The following is a 21,402-nucleotide window of genomic DNA, read 5'->3' on the forward strand; positions in this document are numbered from 1 at the left end:
ACTGGACAATATTCCAATTTCACAGCCGCAGCCAAAAGGCCAACATGCTCATTACCTTACATGCCAACACTGTCCACACTGTGAAAGAAAAAGGCCAACATTCAGGCTAACCCCTTACCCACTGTCCCTGGTTCACTGCTTGGTATGTGACTCAGCAACAGGAAACCCTCCCTGCATCCCCAGGGCCGGCCGTGTACCTGGACAGTCGGGCTGAGCACTATAGAAATGTTCTGGATGTTCATTTTTGTTTCCAGCTCCTTGGCGATAACGTGATCCATGTGCACGATCAGCCAGGAGATCAGCAGATGGTTACACTCGGGCAGCTCCTCCAGCAGGCGCTGGAACTCCTGCACCTTCTCGCCCTCCGAGCTCCGCCCACAAGCCTCTTCAAAGCGGGGCAGCAGCTCCTTGGTCAGCAGGTTCTCGGGCAGGTCCCGCAGGTATTGCTTCAGCAAACTGGCTACAGTGTTAGGCTCATACTCTTCCAAGTTTGGAGACTCCTCTCTATCATAGGCTGCTTTCAGCTCATCCACCTTGGATTTAATTCCTTAGAACATTCGAATTCAGAACAGAAAGAAAGTATCAAGAAAAAAAAAAATCAAACACACAGCTTTCTTCCCCAGTGTGCCCACCCCTGGGGGAGATCAGAGAAGAGCCATCCTGACCATATGAAGTGTTAATCTGCACACGGTTCATACAGTTCCTCCATTAAAGCAGATAAAAGACTACACTTTGAGGATGAATTTAACCAAAAGCTAAATGATAATGGACAAACTCAGTACTCAGAACAAAAGTCATAGTAACCACAGAAACATCAAGCAAATATGCCGATCGATTCAGGGGAAAAAAATTGTTTTTTATTTAAAGATAGGTAGGTAAAAGTTCAGGCAAAAATTAAACTACAATCCAAGCACATGCCTTGTTCTACACGAGTGGCCAACTGCTTTTCCTAACTAGCCACAAGACTGACAACATAAAATACAACTCAGTACATACAAGCACGTTTCAAAAAGTTGTGGGTGACTACTCTTTTATAAGTAAAAATTGTATCATAAATGCAAAAGGTGAGTTCACTATCTAAACAAACTCTTTGAAAATTATTCATTACATAATACCCATCTAATTTCTAAGTTTAAGTTCTTTACATGTTTTCTTAATCTGAAACAGGGTTAGAACAAAAGAAAAGTGAAATTTGGGTTACTAAAATCAAATTGTTTTGCTTTTCTTACTGGACAGAAACACACACAAATGTTTTTCAGACACTAAGTATTTTAGATTTTTAGTCCAATGTGCATTTAAGTGACATAATTCAGTGACGCTGATTGCTCATGAGAACACAAAGTAGCTTTCTGTTGTTTTCAATACTTAAAACTTTAGGCCAAGATGTGGTACTATACACAACAGAATACTATTCAGCTATAAAAAAGAATGAAATCCTGCCATTTGCAACAGCATGGATGGACCTAGAGGGTGTTACACTATGTGAAATAAGTCAGAGAAAGACAAAATACTTCATATGTGGAATCTAAACAAATAAAACAAACTAGTGAATATAACAAAAAAAAAACAGACTCACAGATATAGAGAACAAACTAGTGGTTACCAGAGGGGAAAGGGAAGGGGTGAGGGGCAAGTGAGGGGTAGGGGATTAAGAGATACAAACTACCATGTATAAAATAAATAAGCTACAAGGATATATTGTACAGCACAGGGAATATAGCCAATATTTTACAACTATAAATGGGGTATAACCTTTAAAAATATTGAATCACTATGCTGTATCCCTGAAACTTATATAATTTTGTACATCAACTATACTTCAATTTAAAAAAAACTTCAGGCCAATTATTGGAAACAAGCCACAAACTAAGGCTGACAGATTGTAATGGTAAACACAAACACTCAAGTGTCACCTAGTCTGAGCAGCATTTTACAATCAATAGTGCTTACATCTGGGCTCTGACATTCCTTATGTGAAAACCTTTTAATGCCATCACCATAAATCAGTAACTTAATCTAGCACTGACAAAATGAAATCAACAACCCCAAATAGGAAAATAATAATATGAATCTTATTTTTGTATAATCTTTATTTTGAGGTGGAAAAGTTAGAAAATAATTTCTATTTTCTTACTTTTATGAGTAAAACATGGTGTGTGATAACTTTAATTGAAATTCTTGACAAAGACCTCCTCTCTCTCTCATATACATTTTATAGATTTGTAATTTTCCCCCAACAGTGCCTGCCCAGAAAATTGCACAAGTGAAAAGTGCACAAATTTCCAGGTACAGAAAGAGCATATGCAAAATCATAGATTAGCTTTAAAACTGGAACGTATATATGGAGAAGTGAGAATCAGAGTTCTCCACCAGAAAACAATACTGTTAGCATTCAAAAAGAAAAGTCACAGCCACAAACTCTGTAGTCCAGAGTGCTGAATGCAGCATTCTGCCAGAGCTTCAAAAATAAATACAAAATTGATCAAAGCAGAAGTTCGGCCTCCAAGGAGCCAACAACCAGGGGAGCAGCTCAGTTTGAACACTCTGACACATGAATTCAGAGGAGTCCCACACCTCCGACTCCAAGAGAATGCAAACATCAAAAATAGGTCAAAGACAAAAGAATCCTTTGAACAAAGCTGTAGGAACTCTTCAGAGAAACTTTCACCTAAAACAAAGTTTCTTCACACCTATCGAAATCACGTGAGAGAAGCAGCTATGTTAGTATTGTGTAGATCTTTAAAAATCCATCATATGTGACAGGGTAAGAGAGTGTCATGGACATATATACACTACCAAATGTAAAATAGATAACTAGTGGGAAGCAGCCGCATAGCACAGGGAGATCAGCTCGGTGCTTTGTGACCACCTAGAGGGGTGGGATGGCGAGGGTGGGAGGGAGGGAGATGCAAGAGGGAAGAGAAATGGGAACATATTGTATATGTATAACTGATTCACTTTGTTATAAAGCAGAAGCTAACACACCATTGTAAGGCAATTATACTTCAATAAAGATGTTTAAAAAAAAAAAAAAAATCCATCATAAATTTTTCTTAAAAGGCAAGTTTCAAATTCATTTAAATGTGTTTATTTTTATGTAACTAAAGACTTATAAATTCAAATTCAGTGCCTAATTCATTTATCTTATTTTCTATAAAATAGTAGCATTTTAGCCAAAACACTCTTAAATGATAACATGTTATCTGTGGGATTATGTAAAGGTCTCCCCAATTATCAAACATGCCTGCCCTTTCTTAACAAAGGTTAAATATCAAATCCACCTTCTAGAAATGTGCATGAACCAATTAAATGGAAAAACTAAATCTAGTCTCTTTATTCTAAATGTGTATGATTTAACTCATCATGAAATACGCATGAGCAACAGTGAATGTTACAGCCTCAAGGTCCAGGACCAAGACACTGAACCACGGGAACGTGATGACAACAGCACGGATGCCACACAGGTCAGGACTTGCATCCTACACCGACACAAAGCCACACTGCTCTGTAAGAAATAGAGTCTTCTACTTTAGACAGCATGCATTTTGCTTGATTTTAGATACCCAATATGAATTACTTTCCTGCCAGTATGAAATGTAAGTTTTCATACACACGGAACATAGAGAAATGGAACCTCAACTTCACTAATGCACGTAAGAGCCGCGCCTGAACACAGAGGTATCCACATCTGGGACCTAAACATTTAGCAAGAACATTGTGCGTCCCTCAGCTGAACTCAGGAAATACTTAAACGACTGTCAGTAACTGTGTCTTGTGGCCAAGAAGCGTCCTGAACCCAGATGTCCTTTCTCCCCGCTGACCACCCCCCAACGCCCAGCCTCACGGAGGCACCCAGGTGAGGGGCACCACCCACACACCACAGACACACACACACACACACACACACACACACACACAGAGCGTGGGGGTCTTTGCTCAACTAGAAGGATCAAGGAAATGAATGAGGTTTAGGACCCGTGTCACAATTTTCCTCACAAGTGAGTATTTGTTCCCTTCCTTTGAAAAACGGAAGTGAAGCTAATCTTTAAAAACCAGTACATGTGGCGCGAGCCCCATACCTGACACTCTGTAGATGCCTTCACACTTCATGCCATGCTTCTCCACATAATCCACACACTCCCGGAAGACGGCCGGCAGCCGAACCCCGTCGTACATCATGGTCCTCTCCACTGCATCAGCCAGAGGAATCCCAAAGATGGGTTTGAGATTCGGGACATCTATCTGAGGCACCTCTGGCTCCTGAATTGGCTTCTTCTTTTTCTTCTTTTCCTTCCACTGTTTAACCACGTCAGCTGCTGTCAAGTCTTTTGACTTTTTCTCTTTATGTTTTTCCTCTTTGTGTTTTTCTTCTTTATGTTTTTCCTCTTTGGGTTTCTCTTTTATTTTAAAATCCTTCTCTTTCTTTTTAGAAAAGCTGGGCTTCTTGAAAACATGGATCCCCTTGGACCTCTTCATTTTGGAAGGACTTTCGGCTTCATCTCCAGAGCTATCTTCCTGAAAGGCGGCATAGCCTTCAGCTGCCAAAGAAATGCAGGGTGCATGAGTCAGATGTCTGCTGAATGTCAAACTGTCCATTTTCAATGTCTGAAAACAGGACAAAGAAGTGCCACCTGGCCCTGGCTACCTAGCTTTTCACCCCATGGCCAAGCCCTCCTGGTGCTCTCAGCAATTCATTCAATGGCTTCCCAGCTAAAATGAGGCATTGCCATGACGTCTCCTGACCACAAGAGGGCAACGAGCAGAGAGCCAATTACCCTTGCAACTGGTTTTATTTTACACACGCGTGCAATTGGAGTTTTTGCAAACCAAATTATTATAAATAATCATTTATTATCTTAATTTATGTATTATCTACACAGAGGGCTAATGGAGAGAATCCCTATATAATGCACAGCATTCTTTCATCAGCTGAATAAGGCCCTCTAACTTACACTCTACTTAGCTTAGGTTTCTTCATATTTAGTTCCTATAATGTGAAGCAATCTCCAACCATGACACGAAATGCACTACTGTTCAGACACTCCCGTCATCGCCATCACACTTTGCTCTCCTGTCTCCAGCTGTTAAGTTCTTTCTGCAGATGGCAGATGGGACTGAAGCCTCATTTGGGGAGAACAGAACCAGGAAACTCCCTAATCTCGGGATGGTAGCCACTTCCCCGCGTCAGGAGCCCTGGTTTCACACTGATAACTGCTTAGTATCAATATTAGAGTTATCCTAGTTTGGTTTCACTGTTCTTTTTTTTTTTTAACATCTGAAACTCTCCTTTTCTTTAGCCAACTACCTCACAAGCTATTTTATAAGAAAAATTAAAGGTATTGCATACATTTCCCTCTAATTAAAGCACCAATACCACAAACCCCACACCAACCAGAATGGCCAAAGTCTTAAGGGCATAATACCATGACAGAAAGCAACTGGAGTTCTCAGACACCACTGGTGGGACTGTCAACTGGTACAAGCACTCTGGAAATTGTTTTGCAGGATCTACAGATACTGAAATGAGCATGGCCTGTGAGCAATTCCACTCCCAGGCACACACACAACAGAAATGCATAAACTTGGACAATGACGTTCACAGAAGCACGATTCATAACACACACTGAAGACAACCCAAATGACCAATAACAGTAGAATGGAAAAATAAATTCTAGTATATTAGTGCAAAATCCAGCAATAAAAATGAACAAATTACTGCCATATGGAATAACACGGATGAATCTAACAAACATAACACTGGGCAAAAGAAACTACCCACAAAAGGAAATCTACTTCCATGTACAGAAGTCCAAAATCAGGCAGTGTCCAGATGTGCTGGGCATTCCCTCTGAAGGGGCAACAACAGGCAATTTCTAGGATGCTGATAATGCTCTATTTCCAGAGCCTTGTACGATCAGTAATTAGCACAGGTGTATCCGTTTGTGATAATTCATCAAGTTGTACACAATTTGTGCATTCTATCCAAATGTTATGCTTCAAATACAAATTAACTTAAAAATACCGTGAAACTAAAAGCACACTTACTTAAAATAACTCACCTGATTTGCTTTTAACATGCTAAAAAGCTATGTCTAAACGATTCATCCTCCTTATAGAACAGGAATCATAAATGGAATGCATCGTGGCATTTGCTTAAGAAAACGAATACATACTTTTTTCACCATGTACCCCAACTGGCCTAAACAACCTCGCCAAGAGAGTAAGACTGTATAAGGACAAAATTTCAATATTTACTTTTCATACTTTTATTTAAAATTTAAGAAATCTCCACCAGAAAACTTTACCATTTCTGGAAATTCAGTATTTTTATTTGTGAGAATAACACCCTAAAATACAAAAACTGAGATGCAGAAAAATAAAGAAAATATAAAACAAGAGTCTCTGACTGGATATATTTCTACAAGATAGCAGGTACACATAATTAGAGTAGAAACTTATCTAAACTTTAGCTACAGCACAGAGAAAATGGCACTTACTCCTTTTTTCCTTTTTCTTAAATTTTCCTTTTTTCTTCCCATGGTCCTTCTCATCATCAGACACTATATCGGGAGGCTCGTGGAGGCTGTCATGGGGAGGCGAGGGCTCGCCCGTGCGGTACAATCCAGGAAACTTAGTGGGGCTGATCTCTTCAGAGCTGGGGGTGCGGGTGAGCCCACTGCCATGCTCCACCCTGCGGTGCTCACCGGGGCTGCTGGTGGGGGGCAGGAAGCACTCGGTCATGCTGCCTCCCTGACGACAGTGAGGAGGCCGTCTGTTACCTGCCCATCACCCCTGCAGAGGGAGAAAGCACATCACAGTCACCCAACGACCACCAAGACACAAGGGCGCCAGACACACACACAACACGGCAACTAATCTTGCATTTACAAATCAAAAATATTTTTCTTCACAACCCCCCTTTAAACATAGTTGTTCATTTTGTCAGCTCAATTACATTTGTGCACCACACATTTCGGTTCTCAAAGAGTTGGTTGAAAGCACTGGATCTTCAAGTGTGAGAAAAATGAACCAAATGAAAGTGGGTTCTCAAAGTAGGACACAGTGTTTCCTCTAAAAAGGAACCCACCATTGTAATGGGCTTCATTTTGGATTGCTATCCAACATAAAATCCTAATTTTTTTTAAGTTATGGCCAAACAACCATGAATAATTAATTAAGAAGAGTGTTAATATAACTACACATGAATAGTTCAGTATCAAAATTTACAAAATAATTAAAGTGATATATACAGATCATTAGCCGTAGTTCTATACTGCATTGGACAATTCATATGTTGATAACAGCTATTTTATCTTGGGCTGGAATTACGTTGAAAGATACAATGGAACCCTCATTTGCTCAGTCCTAAAATACACACACAATAGTTTCGCTAGAATGGACACTACAAAGGACAAATGTGGATAAACAACAAGGTCCTACTGTACAGCACAGGGAACTGTATTCAATATCCTGTGAGAAACCATAATGGAAAAGCGTATGAAAAAAAATGTATATATATGTATAACTGAGTCACTTTGCTCTACAGCAGAAATTAACACAACATTGTAAATCAACTATACTTCAATAAAAAATAAATTTAAAAAAAGAAGTAATAAAAAAACCCAAAGGACAAATGTAAGAAAAGTTCAAGATTTGTTTGCATTTTTTTCTTCATTAGACAGATGGTACACAGTACTGTGTTTAAAAGTTACTTGGATTAGTTCTTATTCCTCTTTAATGTCTTCATGACATTAATTTGAAAAACTACTAGAATCACTTGTTTCTCTTTGCACTCACTTTTAAGGTGATTTTGCAATTTTAAAAATCCACAAACACAAGTGATAAGACTGCTTATTTCTGACCATAAACAAAGTCAAAAGACAAACAAATGTGAAAAAAAAATGTGTAAATTATGAGAGCTAATTTCTCTAAAAAGCAAAGAGTTCTCACAAATCAATGAAAATCTCAACAAATCAAGACACCTACACAAAGAATGAGAAGCAGTTCATAGAAAAATGACTAATATCCACATGAAAATAATGTTCAAGTACAATTACAATTTTAAAAACAAAACAATAAGTTACCATTTTTCTAACATCAGACTGGCAAAGAACAAAAAAGGTGATTAATACCAAGTGTTGGTAAGGATGTGATCAAACATTCGGGAGAATATCCACTGATGGCTGAGATGTAAACTAGCACAATCTTTTTTGAAAAGCAATTTGGCAACATCTATCAAAATTTTACTTTTTAATATATTTATTTATTTATTTTTGGCTGTGTTGGGTCTTCGTTGCTGCGCACAGGCTTTCTCTAGTTGCGGTGAGTGGGGGCTACTCTTCGTTGTGGTGCGTGGGCTTCTCATTGCGGTGGCTTCTCTCGTTGCAGAGCACGGGCTCTAGGTGCATGGGCTCAGTCGTTGTAGCTCGTGGGCTCTAGAGCGTTGTGGCGCACAGGCTTAGTTGCTCCGCAGCATGCAGGATCTTCCTGGACCAGGGCTCAAACCCGTGTCCCCTGAATTGGCAGGCGGATTCTTAACCACTACGCCACCAGGGAAGTCCCTATCAAAATTTTAAATGCGCTCTCTTTGATCCAAGAATTCCTCCTTTTAGGAACTTATCCTTCAGATATAGTTTTACAAGAAGTCAAAGATGTGTACATGAAAATATGCATTTTAGCACTGTGACAGCAAAAACAACATAATCTAAACAGCTATCAATGGAAGATCAGTTAAATTATGACTGATCCAAATAATGGAATATAAACTCACACACATGCAATTTCTGAAATAGTTAACAACTGTTAACTCTTGGAAGTTGTAAAAGGGGAGGGAAAGAAAGATTTCTTTATTTTTTTTACTTTATCCTTTCTACATATGTTGAGCCTTACCATGCCCATCTATTACTTGTTCGTTTTTTTTAAACGAACAGGCCACGTTTTTTTAGTCTCATAAAAGTTGTGTTTTTGACAATATTTAATAGTGTGGGGAAAGCAATTTTATTTACAGCACAATATCAATTTTTAAATAAACATATGCAAAAAACTGTAAGAACAAGGGAACTTTAAAAATAATTATCTGTGAATTGTAAGATTATAAGTGATCTTTTTACTTTTCTGCATTTCATAAGTTTTCTACGCAGTATACATTACTGCTTGTCTAATCAAGAAAAACATTAAACAGGAGAAATTCCATCTAAGGAGCTGTAAGCATCACTGTAATTTTTTAGGTTTTCTTCATGGGCCCTGACTTTGGCTATTATTCTTTAAAAGTACATTGTATTCTTCCCTTAATTGAAGGGATGGTTTTGACCATCCCAGGTTTGAGAGTTTAAAGAGAGCCAAGATCCCACCAGCCTATCAGTTACACATCACAGGTGAGGAAACTGAGGTCCAAAGACCCGGGAAGCCAAAGCACAGGGGCGGGGAAGGAGCACAGCTCGATAAAGACGGACCGCTGATGGGCATCCTGTCCCCACGGACCCGTGTCGTACGCCTCCCTGCATGCTGTCTTCCTCACACCCTGGAACCCAGCCCTCCTTCCAGGATCTTTGCAGGGCCAATTCATACTTGTCTTTTAACGTTAAGCCTGCAGATGGGCACAAGGAATCTTTTTGGAGTGATGAAAACGGTCTAGATTTGACTGTGGTGATGGTTACAAACCGTAAACTGACATTTTAAGTGGGTGAATCTTATGGTATGTAAATTATACCTAAAAAAAACTGTTTAAAAAAAAGGATCAAGTACCAGCCACACTTTCTCCAGGAATCCCCCCTCATGCCCACCCCGCCCAGTCTCAGCCGTGCCCCCTTCCTGTGCCCGCAGGATCCGCGGAGCACACCTCCAGCGCTGCACAGGCCTTGCTGGGCTTTAATGACCTGTGCGCACAGGGCTGGCTTGCCCAATAATTCGCGAGTCCTAGCATGTAACACAGCACAGGCTGCACAGGAAGTAGTCAGATGTTTGTTTACTTAACAATCTAATTAGTCTCTTCTATGTTCTCAACAGGCTGTGTCCCGCCAATGACACAAAGATGAGAAGAAATGAACCAGCCCTTAAGCCTCAACTTTTAATTATGGAAACAAAGAAAGGAAACCCACATTTTATTTGAGTTCCTGTGGCTTCAGGAACTTTCATATACATTAACTAACCTTATATGTCCTGTGAGAAAAGTGTTTTTCCATGTTTACAAACTGTGGAACTAAGGCTCAGAGAAGTGAAGTAACTTACCCTATGCCACACAGCAAGAGATAAAACTGGGATCTGCTTGACTCGAAACACACATTCTTTCCAGTAACCTGCCCTCTGTGTACACACACACACGAGGGCACACTTATGCCAGGAGGAGCAGGGCGTTACAGACACAAGCAGAAATGTGGGGCTTGTTATGAGAAAGGCAAGAAGACGGGTCTGACGGGAGCAGTTTCACGAAGAAGCAACAGAAAAGACACTGAAAGACAAGGTGGCTCTGAACTGAGAGCCAACTGGAGCCAAGCTGAGGGGCTCAGGCAGCACACGTGGGTCATCACCAAGTCCAAAGCCAGGAAGTGACAACACTGGGGCTAAGAGGAATGAGTGCAGGACCACGAACAACAGAATGCCAGGCGGGTTTGGACCATCCCCCGCTCTGTGCTGCTGCAGCAGCTGGTGACTTACAGTTCAGTCTCCACACTGGACTGACAAAGAAGAGAGTTTTGTTCATGACGCACTGAACAGATTATCTTGCAAAAACTACTCCAGAGAAATAGCTGTTGACCTGACTCAGCCACAGTTGGGAGGAACGGAAGGGGAGCGGCTATCGGCACACAGGAAGGAGTGAGGCCCGAATAGAGGGCGATTTCAGAGGAAAGAACACGCTGGCGCTGGGACAGTTCTGAGCACTGGAGGGCCACAGCAAGCCTGAACCTCGCTGAATAAGAGGGCAGAAGAGGGAGGCCTCGAACGGTCCACAGTAAATTTCAGCATAAATAGCCAAAAGAAAGAAAATAAAACAAATTAAAAAATTAGAAATTCCTACTCCTGAGGCAAAAGGAGAAATGATGTAAACTTGTAAACATTTAAGAAAGAATACGTATCCCTATTCCTCCTGGTGAACACAGCTAAGAGAAAACAGACTGACAGGTAGAGCAAGAAGGCAGACAGGCTAGGGACCTCGGGATCCGAGGACCAACACTGTTCCCTGAGTTTTCTTTTTGCCTCTACATCGCAGACTTACAGCAAAAGAAGCCAGACAGACGGGCGGGCTCAGATAAAAACAACAGAAGCCTGCCCTTTCCAGCCAAACAACCAGAAAGGACAGCTCTGCCAGACAGAAAACTTTCAGATAATAGTGGTCTACTCCAGCCAAACACCACAGAAAAGTAATCAGGACAGCACGGTACTGGAGCAAGGACAGACAGACAGGTTAGAAGAACAAAACAGAAAATTCACAGGGACTCACATGTACACAGTCAACTGGTTGTCAAAAAAGGTTCCAAAGGAATTCGGGGGGAAAGGAAAGTCTTCAGCAAGTGGCATGGATAACCGTGGGGGGAAGAGAGGTGGTCAGCTCCTCCATCGCATCACCCACAAAGTGTAATTCATGATAAATCACAGACACGAGACTTAACTGCTAAAAACTGTAAAACTTCTAAAATAAAACATATTTTTGAGACCTTGGGAGAAGAATATCCCAGACAGGACCAGAAAGCATTAACTATAAAATTAAAAATTGACAAAGTGGACTTTTTATCAGAAGCAAACACTTCTGCTCATCAAAAGACACTATGAAGAAAATGAATAGTCAAGGCAAAGACATGGAGAACAATTTACTGTGTGTATGTGTGTGTCTGTCTGTGTGTATGCGCCTCACAAAAGACTTACACCCAGAATATATAAAGAACTCCTACAATTCAACAATAAACAGACAATCCAAAACAAAAATGGGCAAAAGAGTTGAGCAAACAATTTACAAAGGAAAATATATGACTGGTCAATAAGCCCACAAAAAAGCTCCACATCACTAAACATCAAAGAAATGGAAATTAAAACCACAATGAGCTATCAACACACACCATCTAGAAGGGCTAAGATTCAAACAGAACTACAATTCCTAACATTGGTGAGGATGTGGGGCACTGGAAAGTTAAATATATTGCTGGTGGGAATGTACCATTTAACCACCTTAGAAAACCATCAATATCTGGCAGCATCTTTTACAGTTGAACCCTTACCATATGACCCAGCAATTCCACTCCTAAGTATTTACCCAAGAGAAATGGAAACATATGTTCACACACAGACATGATCCGAGTAACTTTATTCATACCAGATAAAAACCAGAAACACCTGCATTTCCAGTAACACTGGATAAACAAACTGTAATATGTTCACACAATGGGATATTAGCGTTTTTTAAAACGAACAAACTACTCATACATACAACAGAACATATGAACTTCAAAAGACAGCACACCAGACACGCTAGATTACATAATGTGCGACTATTTATAGGAAGTTCTGGAACGGACAAACTCACCTCTGTCAAAACAATCGAGGCGTGTGGTTGTGGGAATGTGGGGGAGAGGCAGGGGACTGAGTAAGAAGGAGCACGAGAGAACTTTCTGGGTTGATGGCTACGTTCTGTCTCTTGACAGGCATGTGGGCTACATGCACGTATACATCTGTTAAAACTTTTTCTATTGAAATACCACTGTTACGTTAGCTTCAGGTGTACCAGTGCTTAGACATTTACATCCGTTTGGAAATGAGGACTCTGGTTAAGTCTCGTAACCACCTGTCCCTAAAGTCATTTCAATAGTATTGACCATATTCCTTATGCTGCATGTTACATCCCTGGAGCTTTTTTTTTTTTTTTTTTTTTTATAACAGGGGGTTTGTACCTCTTAATCCCTTTCACCTATTTCAACTCTCCACCCCCCTCCCTTCTGGCAACCACCCATTTGTTCTCTGTATCTATGAGTCTATTTTCATTTTGTTTTGTTTGTCTTGTTTTTTCGATTCCACATACAAGTGAGATCATACAGTATCTGTCTTTCTCTGTCTGACTTATTTCACTTAGCATAATGCCCTCCAGATCCACCCAAGCCGTCACAAAAAAAATTAAACTGTGCATATCACTGAAAATAAATTAATAAAATCAATAAAATCCCTCAGATGGGGGGAAAAAAAAAGCCATGGAAGCTATATAGAGATGATCATGAGCCATTAAAAAATATGAACTCTCCTTCTCAAACGTTGCTACTCCCACCTTTACCTTCAGCATCCCACCTCCCCCCACACCCAAAATCACTACAACAGGAATGTCTACTTCCAGTCTTTACCGACTGAAAGCCTGTGGCTGGTACCTGTGTGAAATCTCTCTCCAGAGAAAACTGAAGATATAAAAAGTTACTTCTGCAATATCTAATAAAAACTATTAAAAGTATACAGCAAAAACCATACATCTAGAATTTTACTTTAGAACCCCCAAAAATTATAACGTTGAAATGAAATTTTTCACATAAAAAGAACAGTTATGACAGTTATAACTGAGGTAAAGCCAAAAAAAAAAAGTTTCATAAAACTAGACTCAAACTTAATAATTGCTTAAAAACATCCACTCCTCCAAAGAACTAGGATATGCACTGTTCTTAAAATAGTCTTTTCTGTTTTTGTACCACTATTAATCAGCACACATAATAATAATCATTCACCCATGCAAAGGGACAAAAACAATATAAGTAGGAAAGACAGGTTGCTAAATTAAAGTCTCCTGAAATGAGCTTTTGAGAATAACTCCAATGATTTATTAAACTTGATAATATCAACACAGAAAAAGGCCTCGTCCAGAAAACCCATAGCTTGCTTAACTAGTTCACAAGTTAAGCAAATCCAGTATTTATAAACTTTCTTTATTAAATACCAGGCTGTAAGTCACTGGAAGCAGCTTTTCCTCATTTTTACGGTTTTTAAAAATAATCTGTAAATTAAGTCTCTAACCCAAATCTCTACAAGGGAATCCAAACACTGGTTCATTAGTACCTCACATACTGAACACTAACCAGCATTAACCTACCTATTAAGTTGGGAATGTCCAACTTTGTAAGCAGTATTTGCCCACGCAGTACATTCTTACTCCTCAAATTTTCTCAGAATTAAAGGACAAGAGTGTCCAGATCACAAGGGACCACCCCACACCATACATGAAGAGACGCACGCCAAAGCACATCATGAGGTTTCGGGGTACAGAGGACAGAAGGATGATCCTGAAAGACTCCTGCCGGGCAGGGAAGAGGGCAAGCAACTTACATACAAAGGATCACGATCAACTTGTCAACAGGAACACTGGAAACTTAAAGACAATAAAGGAATATCTTCAAACCTCTGACAAGACAGCTAGTTCCAAGGATCATTCAAGTGCACAGGTAGAATAAAGACATTCCAGACACACAGTGGCAAGGACTGCACTCCCCCCGTACACTTGTTCAAGAATCCTGATGCCCTGAAATGTGACCCTGATGGGCAGCAAGGAACCCCACGAAAAGCAGGCCTGTGACCAGCTAGTGACACAGTCCCTGTGACCCAGGGGAAGAAGGGCTCCAAGAACAAAGGGAGTCACAGACATCTCACTGCGGAAAAGAAGAGTAAGACCCGGTAAAGAACCGCTGGAGCTTTTGGAATATATCTGTCATGAGAACAGAGTAAAAGCAAATAAAAATAAGAGATAACCATTAACTCTAAGAAAAAGGGAAAGGTAGATGAGAAAACGAAATTGTAGTCTACTGCCTGGCTCAGGGTTACACAGTATTTGTGTGATCATCACCATGAAAACGATGGGTGCTGACAGAATCAAACACCAAGCAGGGCAGGATGATGCTGGAGAGCTGGGGGCACGGGGCCCGGCGAAGGTCTGAGACACCCAAATCCTCATCTACCCTAACACCTAGGTTAACACAAGACGTCCAAAACTGCTATCTTCAAAGACAGCAACTTAAGGATATTATTTAGATAAAGGAAATAAACACCAAAAAAAAAATAGCTGAAAGGAAAAAACTAAGACCGAGAGAGGTGCAGGAGCGAGGCAGGGAACAGTGCAAGTCTTTAAACTGGGCTGGGGTCCCCAAGACCACCCGCAGGGTCGGCGATTCGCTAGATGGACTCACATCAGTCAGCACACAGTCATGCTCACGGCTGCGATTTATTACAGAGAAAAGATACACAGCAAAAAAACAAAGGAAAAGGCACAAGGAACCAGCCACACGCTCCCAGGGGTCCCCGGGCAGTGGAGTCACAGGGACACGTGAGAAGCACCATGTGCTGGGCAGCTCCTCACTCACAGCCCGAGGTTCCCGTGGAGCCCGGTCACATCGGTGTTCTCCGCCAGGCGGGTACCGAAATCCCACACTGCCAGAAAGACGGCAGGTGTTCCGCGTAAACCACACTGTTTTACAAACCGCTGAGACCCAGTAAGCTGCTCTTCTCATTTAGAGAAAGTTTTATATGCTGTAGGGAACAGGTATATAAAGAGAAATCCCCATCAAGGGATTTTTCTTAAAACATGAATATTACTATCCAAGAAAAAAAATGTTAAGTTTATAAACTGAGATGAGACAAATAATCCTTCAGACGAGGCAGATAAGGTTTAGAGGGGTTTCCTATCATCCACAGTGAAATCCTCGCCATGCAAATATGTGCGAGGTTTATGGCGTGTGCCCCATGATGCAGCCCAGTATACACAGTTACAGGACTGACAGTAATTTCTCATGCACACTCCCACAGACCAACTGTCAGCCCATCAGGTTGTTACATAATTAGTCCTTTGAAATCTTCCAGCATTTGCTTAGGTCTATACTTCAACAGAGATTTTACTCTTGGGTTACTGTTTCTTTTCTGTACTCTCCTTATAGATCATCAAACTTAATCTTTATTTTAGTTTCTCCCCTACCCCCAGGGGCTTATCCAAACAAATAAACTTTCAATTAGCATCTCACATGCCACTCACAAAAATTCACTGAATGACATAGTGATTTAATGTTTTCCACTCAACATTCTCAGTGTCACTGATTAAAACAATATGCCTGAGATAAGATATGTGTGTAAAATCAGTTTAAAAGATGTGAAATTCCAAAGTTCATAATAATGAATAAGCACGTATGAATGTCTTTTTAAGGCTGACAATAACTTTTGCATGACTGATAAGAAAACAGAAAAATTCACAAGTTATTTTAGGACACTGATATAATGCAAAATGTAAAACTCAATGTCCAGATGAAACAGAAATCTAAAGGGCACAGATTATGTCCATTATTTAAGTGAATGTTCAAACTCAGGATCAGAATGCCAGGTGCTGGAAAATGAGCAGCCAAAACATACAGGATCTAGCAGCCAGAAATAATCCCACCTTCTGCTTGGGATGAAAGGCTGGAGAGGACACAATTCAGTTCTACATACAGCTGTCCAAATCAAAGAGTACGTATGTGTATTAAGTATGGGGAGAAAAGTCCACATTGCCTTTACACAAAATCAAAGGTGCTATCATCAGCAGTCACCCTAATTCAGAGGACAAAAAAAAAGTTTTCTTATAAAAAAACCAGAATAAATATCATTTGGTATTTATCAGTAAAACAGCACATTTTTAAAGTAATGATATATCCTTTGGCTGGGCGGGGGAAGGGTGGTGTCTTTCCTGCCACATTTCATAATCACAAAATCTATTCTCAAGAAAACAGTAAATTAGAACTTAACTTGGGGGCGGGGGAGACCAACAAACGTTATTTAATAATTTTTAAAATGCACACCATTGGTTACAACAGAAACTGGGTAAAAGTATCTAGACCATGGTTCCCAGACAGTGCGTGGAGGCACCCGGAGCACTGTAAGCAAACTCATCCCGGCCACGGGGAGCTTACATTTGAGGGAAACAGAGCGGTATTCAACATCTGCCGGACGCTGTGCAAACTACCAGCTAAAAGTTGTTCAGTTTCAACATTAGACTGTGCACATTCCTTTCAACAGCATACCTCTGTGAAGCTGGGTTTTCTGGGGTAGCTATGATTTAAAGAAAAAAAAAAAAAAATGAGGGACTTCCCTGGTGGCGCAGTGGTTAAGAATCCACGGGTTCGAGCCCTGGTCTGGGAAGATCCCACATGCCGCGAAGCAACTAAGCCCGTGCACCACAACTACTGAGCCTGCGCTCTAGAGCCCGTGAGCCACAACTACTGAGCCCATGTGCCACAATTACTGAAGCCCACGTGCCTAGAGCCTGTGCTCTGCAACGAGAAGCCACCGCAATGAGAAGCCCAATCAGTACCACAATGAACAGTAGCCCCTGCTCGCCACAACTAGAGAAAGCCCACGTGCAGCAACAAAGACCCAGTGCAGCCAAAAATAAATAAATAAATAAATAAATAAATAAATAAATAAATAAATAAATTTATTTAAAAAAATCAACATGGAACAAGAAATAAGGGTGGTGCTGTCCAATCGGATTGCAAAGTATTATAAGCTGTGCGGTATCCAATAGGAACACAAAGACCACTAACTTTAGTTATTTGAGAGTGAAATAATTTATTTTCTCTTTTAGCTTACGTGTACTATTCTTTCAAATGGTTACTAAATTGCCGAGTCATAAATACGAATTTAGTTGTGTGGGTCTAACAACATAATTCAGCATACTATTAATAAGCACTTCCATTAGGCTGACACCAAGTCTAAGAGCAAGATATGTATAAGATGAGGCTGAAATATCGTGTCACAAAAGAAAGACGTTATGAAAGATGCTTGGAATCAAGACAAAAGGACTCAGAAGTCAACTAGAAGAAGCTCCCACTGGCCAAAGATGGAAAGATGGGACTATATGAGCGCCAATAAAATTAATAACTGCCATGAACTAAAGTATCAAGTATATTTAAATCCATGAGTTCATAATGATACTCAAAAATAAAATTCACTGGTCACTTTGGAGGATGCTAGAGAACCATGTAATTATTTGGAATAACTGGTAAATGGGGTGGGGGGAAAGCAGTTATCCTGAATCTGCTATACAAAGTGTTGTTCAGCAAAGTTTCTTTTTATCAAAATCTTCCATCTAATAAATAAAGAAATAAAAGACTGTCACCACTTAATAAGCAATTTAAAAATAGATACTGGCAACGATCAATGACTGCTAATAACACAGACAAAAAAGAGAGAAAATCACACCAGCCTCGCAAAAATAAACTAATGAAAACTTAATCTGATTAAGCCTCAAAATCTGGGGATATGCAATTTAGTTTCTTTAGTTAATACCAAAGAAAAAGAGAGGGGAAGGAGGAAGAGTGGGGGGATGAACTTAAAAATTAAGAGACTTAAGACCAAAAATGAGAAGACAAGCCACAGACTGGGAGAAAATATTTGTAAAAGATATACCTGATATAGGACTATTATCCAAAATGCACAAAGAACTCTTAAAACTCAACAATAAGAAAACAAGCCAACTGAAGATACCTCACCAAAAAAGATATACAAATGACAAATAAGCATATGAAAAGATGCTCCGTATCATATATCATTGGGGAATTACAAATTAAAACAACAAGGAACATGACTAAAATAAATCTAGATTTTTAAAAAATTATTTAAAAAAAAATTTGTTTGTAACTATGTGTGCTGACAGATGTTAACTAGACTTATTGTGGTGATCATTTCACAACATATACAAATATCAAATAATTATGTTGCACACCTGAAACTAATATAATGTTACATGTCAATTATACCTCAAATTTTTTAAAAAATGACCTTCAGAAAGAAACAAGATACCACTATACATCTATTACAATGGCCAAAACTCAAAACACTGACAACACCAAGCGCTGGCGAGGATGTGGCGCAACAGGAACTCTTATCAGTGCTGGTGGGAATGCAGAACAGTGCGGTCACTTTGGAAGACAGTTTGGCAGTTTCTTACAAAACTAAATATACTCCTTCCATACAATTCAGCAATCATGTCCTTGGTGATTTTGGTATTTGCCCAAGGAGTTGAGAACTTATGTCCTTACAAAAACCTGCACATGGATGTTGATAGCAGCTAACTTATAGAAGTACGTTTATTCATGACTGCCAAAACTTGGAAGCAACCGAGATGTCCTTTGGTAGGTAAATGGATAAATAAATAAAACTGTGCTAGAATCCAAACAATGGAATATTATTCCACACTAAAAAGAAATGAGCTCTCGAGCCATGAAAAGACATGGAGGAAACTTAAATGCCTATCACTAAGGGAAAGAAGCCAGTCTGAAAAGGCTCCATAATGGATGATTCCAATTGCATGACATTCTGGAAAAAGCAAAACTATGGAGAGAACAAAAACATCAATGGTTGCCAAGGGTTGGGGGAGGAGTGGGAGAGAAGGATGAACAGGCAGAGCACAGAAGATTTTTAGGGCAGTGAAAATACTGTATGATACCACAGTGATGGATACATGTTGTTATAAATTTATCCAAACCCATAGTGTGTACACCAAGAGTGAACTGTAATGTACTATGGCCTTCGGGTGGCAATGCGTGTCAATGTCAGGTCCTCACTTGTAACAAATGTCCCATCTGGTGGGGGATGCTGATAATGGGAGAGGCCGTGCATGTGTGGGGCTGGGGGCGTATGGGGAAATCTCTGTACCCTCCTCTCAATTTTGCTGTGAACCCAAAACTGCTCTAAAAAAATAAAGTCTGAACTAAAAAAAAAAAAAAGTAACCTGAGGAAGCAAATTCTGATGTCATAATATGCTCATTTTCTTAAAATGCTAAACTTAGTTGAAAAATGTAGCATGGTATCTGCTACTTTTTAATTGCTTGTTACCATTCTAGGGGGATAACAAAATGGACTTCAGTGAGCTTTTTCTTCATTTTTATATTCACACTTTCTTCTCCCATAATTTTCCGCAGAAAGTCAAAGTTCTTTTTTTTTTAGCCGTGCCACGTGGCTTGCGAGATCTCAGTTCCCCTACCAGGGACTAAACCCGGTCATGGCAGTGAGAGCCTGGAATCCTAACCACTAGGCCACCAGGGAACTCCCTAGAAAGTCAAAGTTCTTGATTCGCTCTTTCTACTTTGGAAGGAACAACTGAAAATTGCTAACATCTTAAAATTACAGCTTCAATTTATGAGTTTTCCTTAAAAAGCTTTCTTCCCAGTGGGGGGGAGGGGAGCTTTCTTCCCTCATCTCCCCCTCCCTCCTTTCTCTCAATAGTAGTTACTTATCCAAACATATTTACCTAAAGGCACCTATCACTGGCAGGTTGGCGAAAGAGCTTATTCATAAAAAGATTAAGGAGAAAGTCCCAATCACACAAAAACACTGTTTTTATAACTGACAAACACACCTCATTTTTAAACAATGGCAATGGCATGCAGTTTTATTCTCAACCTGTCACAATATCTGGCTTTCAGTTTGTAGTGCCTTTGAATTAATTTAACCTTCAATTGAGAATGAAGGGTCATGCTTCATTACATCAAGGTATCAGCTCTGAAGCAATTCCAAATGAGTTCTACTAGCATTTTTGTTTTTAGTTACCTTTTAGGCAAAAGCTTCATATTTAAATACCTGTACAACGTTTCAAGGTGATCAGTTTGAAGGGCTTCACTCAAACTGATCAAATGTAAAGAAACAGGCCTAGTGCCTGGTACACAGTAAGCACTTGACAAATAAATGCCTTATTCCACAATTTACATCACTGTTTAGAACAGAATGTATACATGTTTACACATTCTTTGCCTGTACGTGTATAAAACATCTCTGGAAGAATATACAAGAAAATATTAAGGTGTGGTCTCTTCAGTGGTATCTTTAATGGCTGAGGAAAACACAATCATATTATTTCCATCTCACCCAGGCCCCCATTCCTCAGTAAAGAAACTGGGAGATACCCTGATGGAGAGAGAATACGGTAAACAGGAAGTAATACAGCACAGTCGTTGGCTTGACTAAGTACCATCACCCTTCATAGGCTGGGCTTCCTTATCTGTAAATACTGACATCTACCTGGCACGGCACTGCCAAGACTAAACAAAATGGTATTCCTGGTACTCAGTAAGTAGCTATAATAATTATTAATCAATATTCAACTTTGCTATTAACTATACAAAAGCAACAGTATAAAAATATCTGGACAAAACTTGAGATTTTATAAACTACATCCTCCCCCCCATAAAATTGTGAAAAAGGAAGAGTTTTACTGCTTTTTCCTTCCTTGACTCCCATTTTAAAAGACCTTCACAAAATCATAAGCACATTTTTAAAAACACCATAAACAAATGTAAGAAGCCAAGAAGAAACTTGGGAAAAAAATACTGGCACTAGACATGACAAATACTTTTCAAAATTAATTTTTAAGAAAGAAAAACAGCTGAGGAATTGAACATGAAGCTAACAAATACTTTTAAAACGAAA

General features: G+C 39.8%; 1 protein-coding gene across 2 annotated transcripts in view; it reads right to left on the reverse strand.

The window, feature by feature from the left end:
• RALBP1 (ralA binding protein 1) overlaps positions 1 to 21,402 on the reverse strand; it is a 44,874-nt gene that overhangs the window by 16,458 nt on the left and 7,014 nt on the right. For both annotated transcript variants that reach the window (XM_068563860.1, XM_068563859.1), the window contains exons 2-4: positions 6,498 to 6,792; positions 4,080 to 4,538; positions 198 to 547 (exon numbers count right to left, since the gene is read on the reverse strand). In XM_068563860.1, coding sequence (XP_068419961.1) covers positions 198 to 547; positions 4,080 to 4,538; positions 6,498 to 6,741 — 1,053 coding nt within the window. In that variant the 5' untranslated portion in view covers positions 6,742 to 6,792. The remainder of the gene's footprint in view (positions 1 to 197; positions 548 to 4,079; positions 4,539 to 6,497; positions 6,793 to 21,402) is intronic.

Source organism: Eschrichtius robustus, chromosome 14 (genome assembly GCF_028021215.1).
Source record: "Eschrichtius robustus isolate mEscRob2 chromosome 14, mEscRob2.pri, whole genome shotgun sequence".
Classification (NCBI taxonomy): Eukaryota; Metazoa; Chordata; class Mammalia; order Artiodactyla; family Eschrichtiidae; genus Eschrichtius; species Eschrichtius robustus.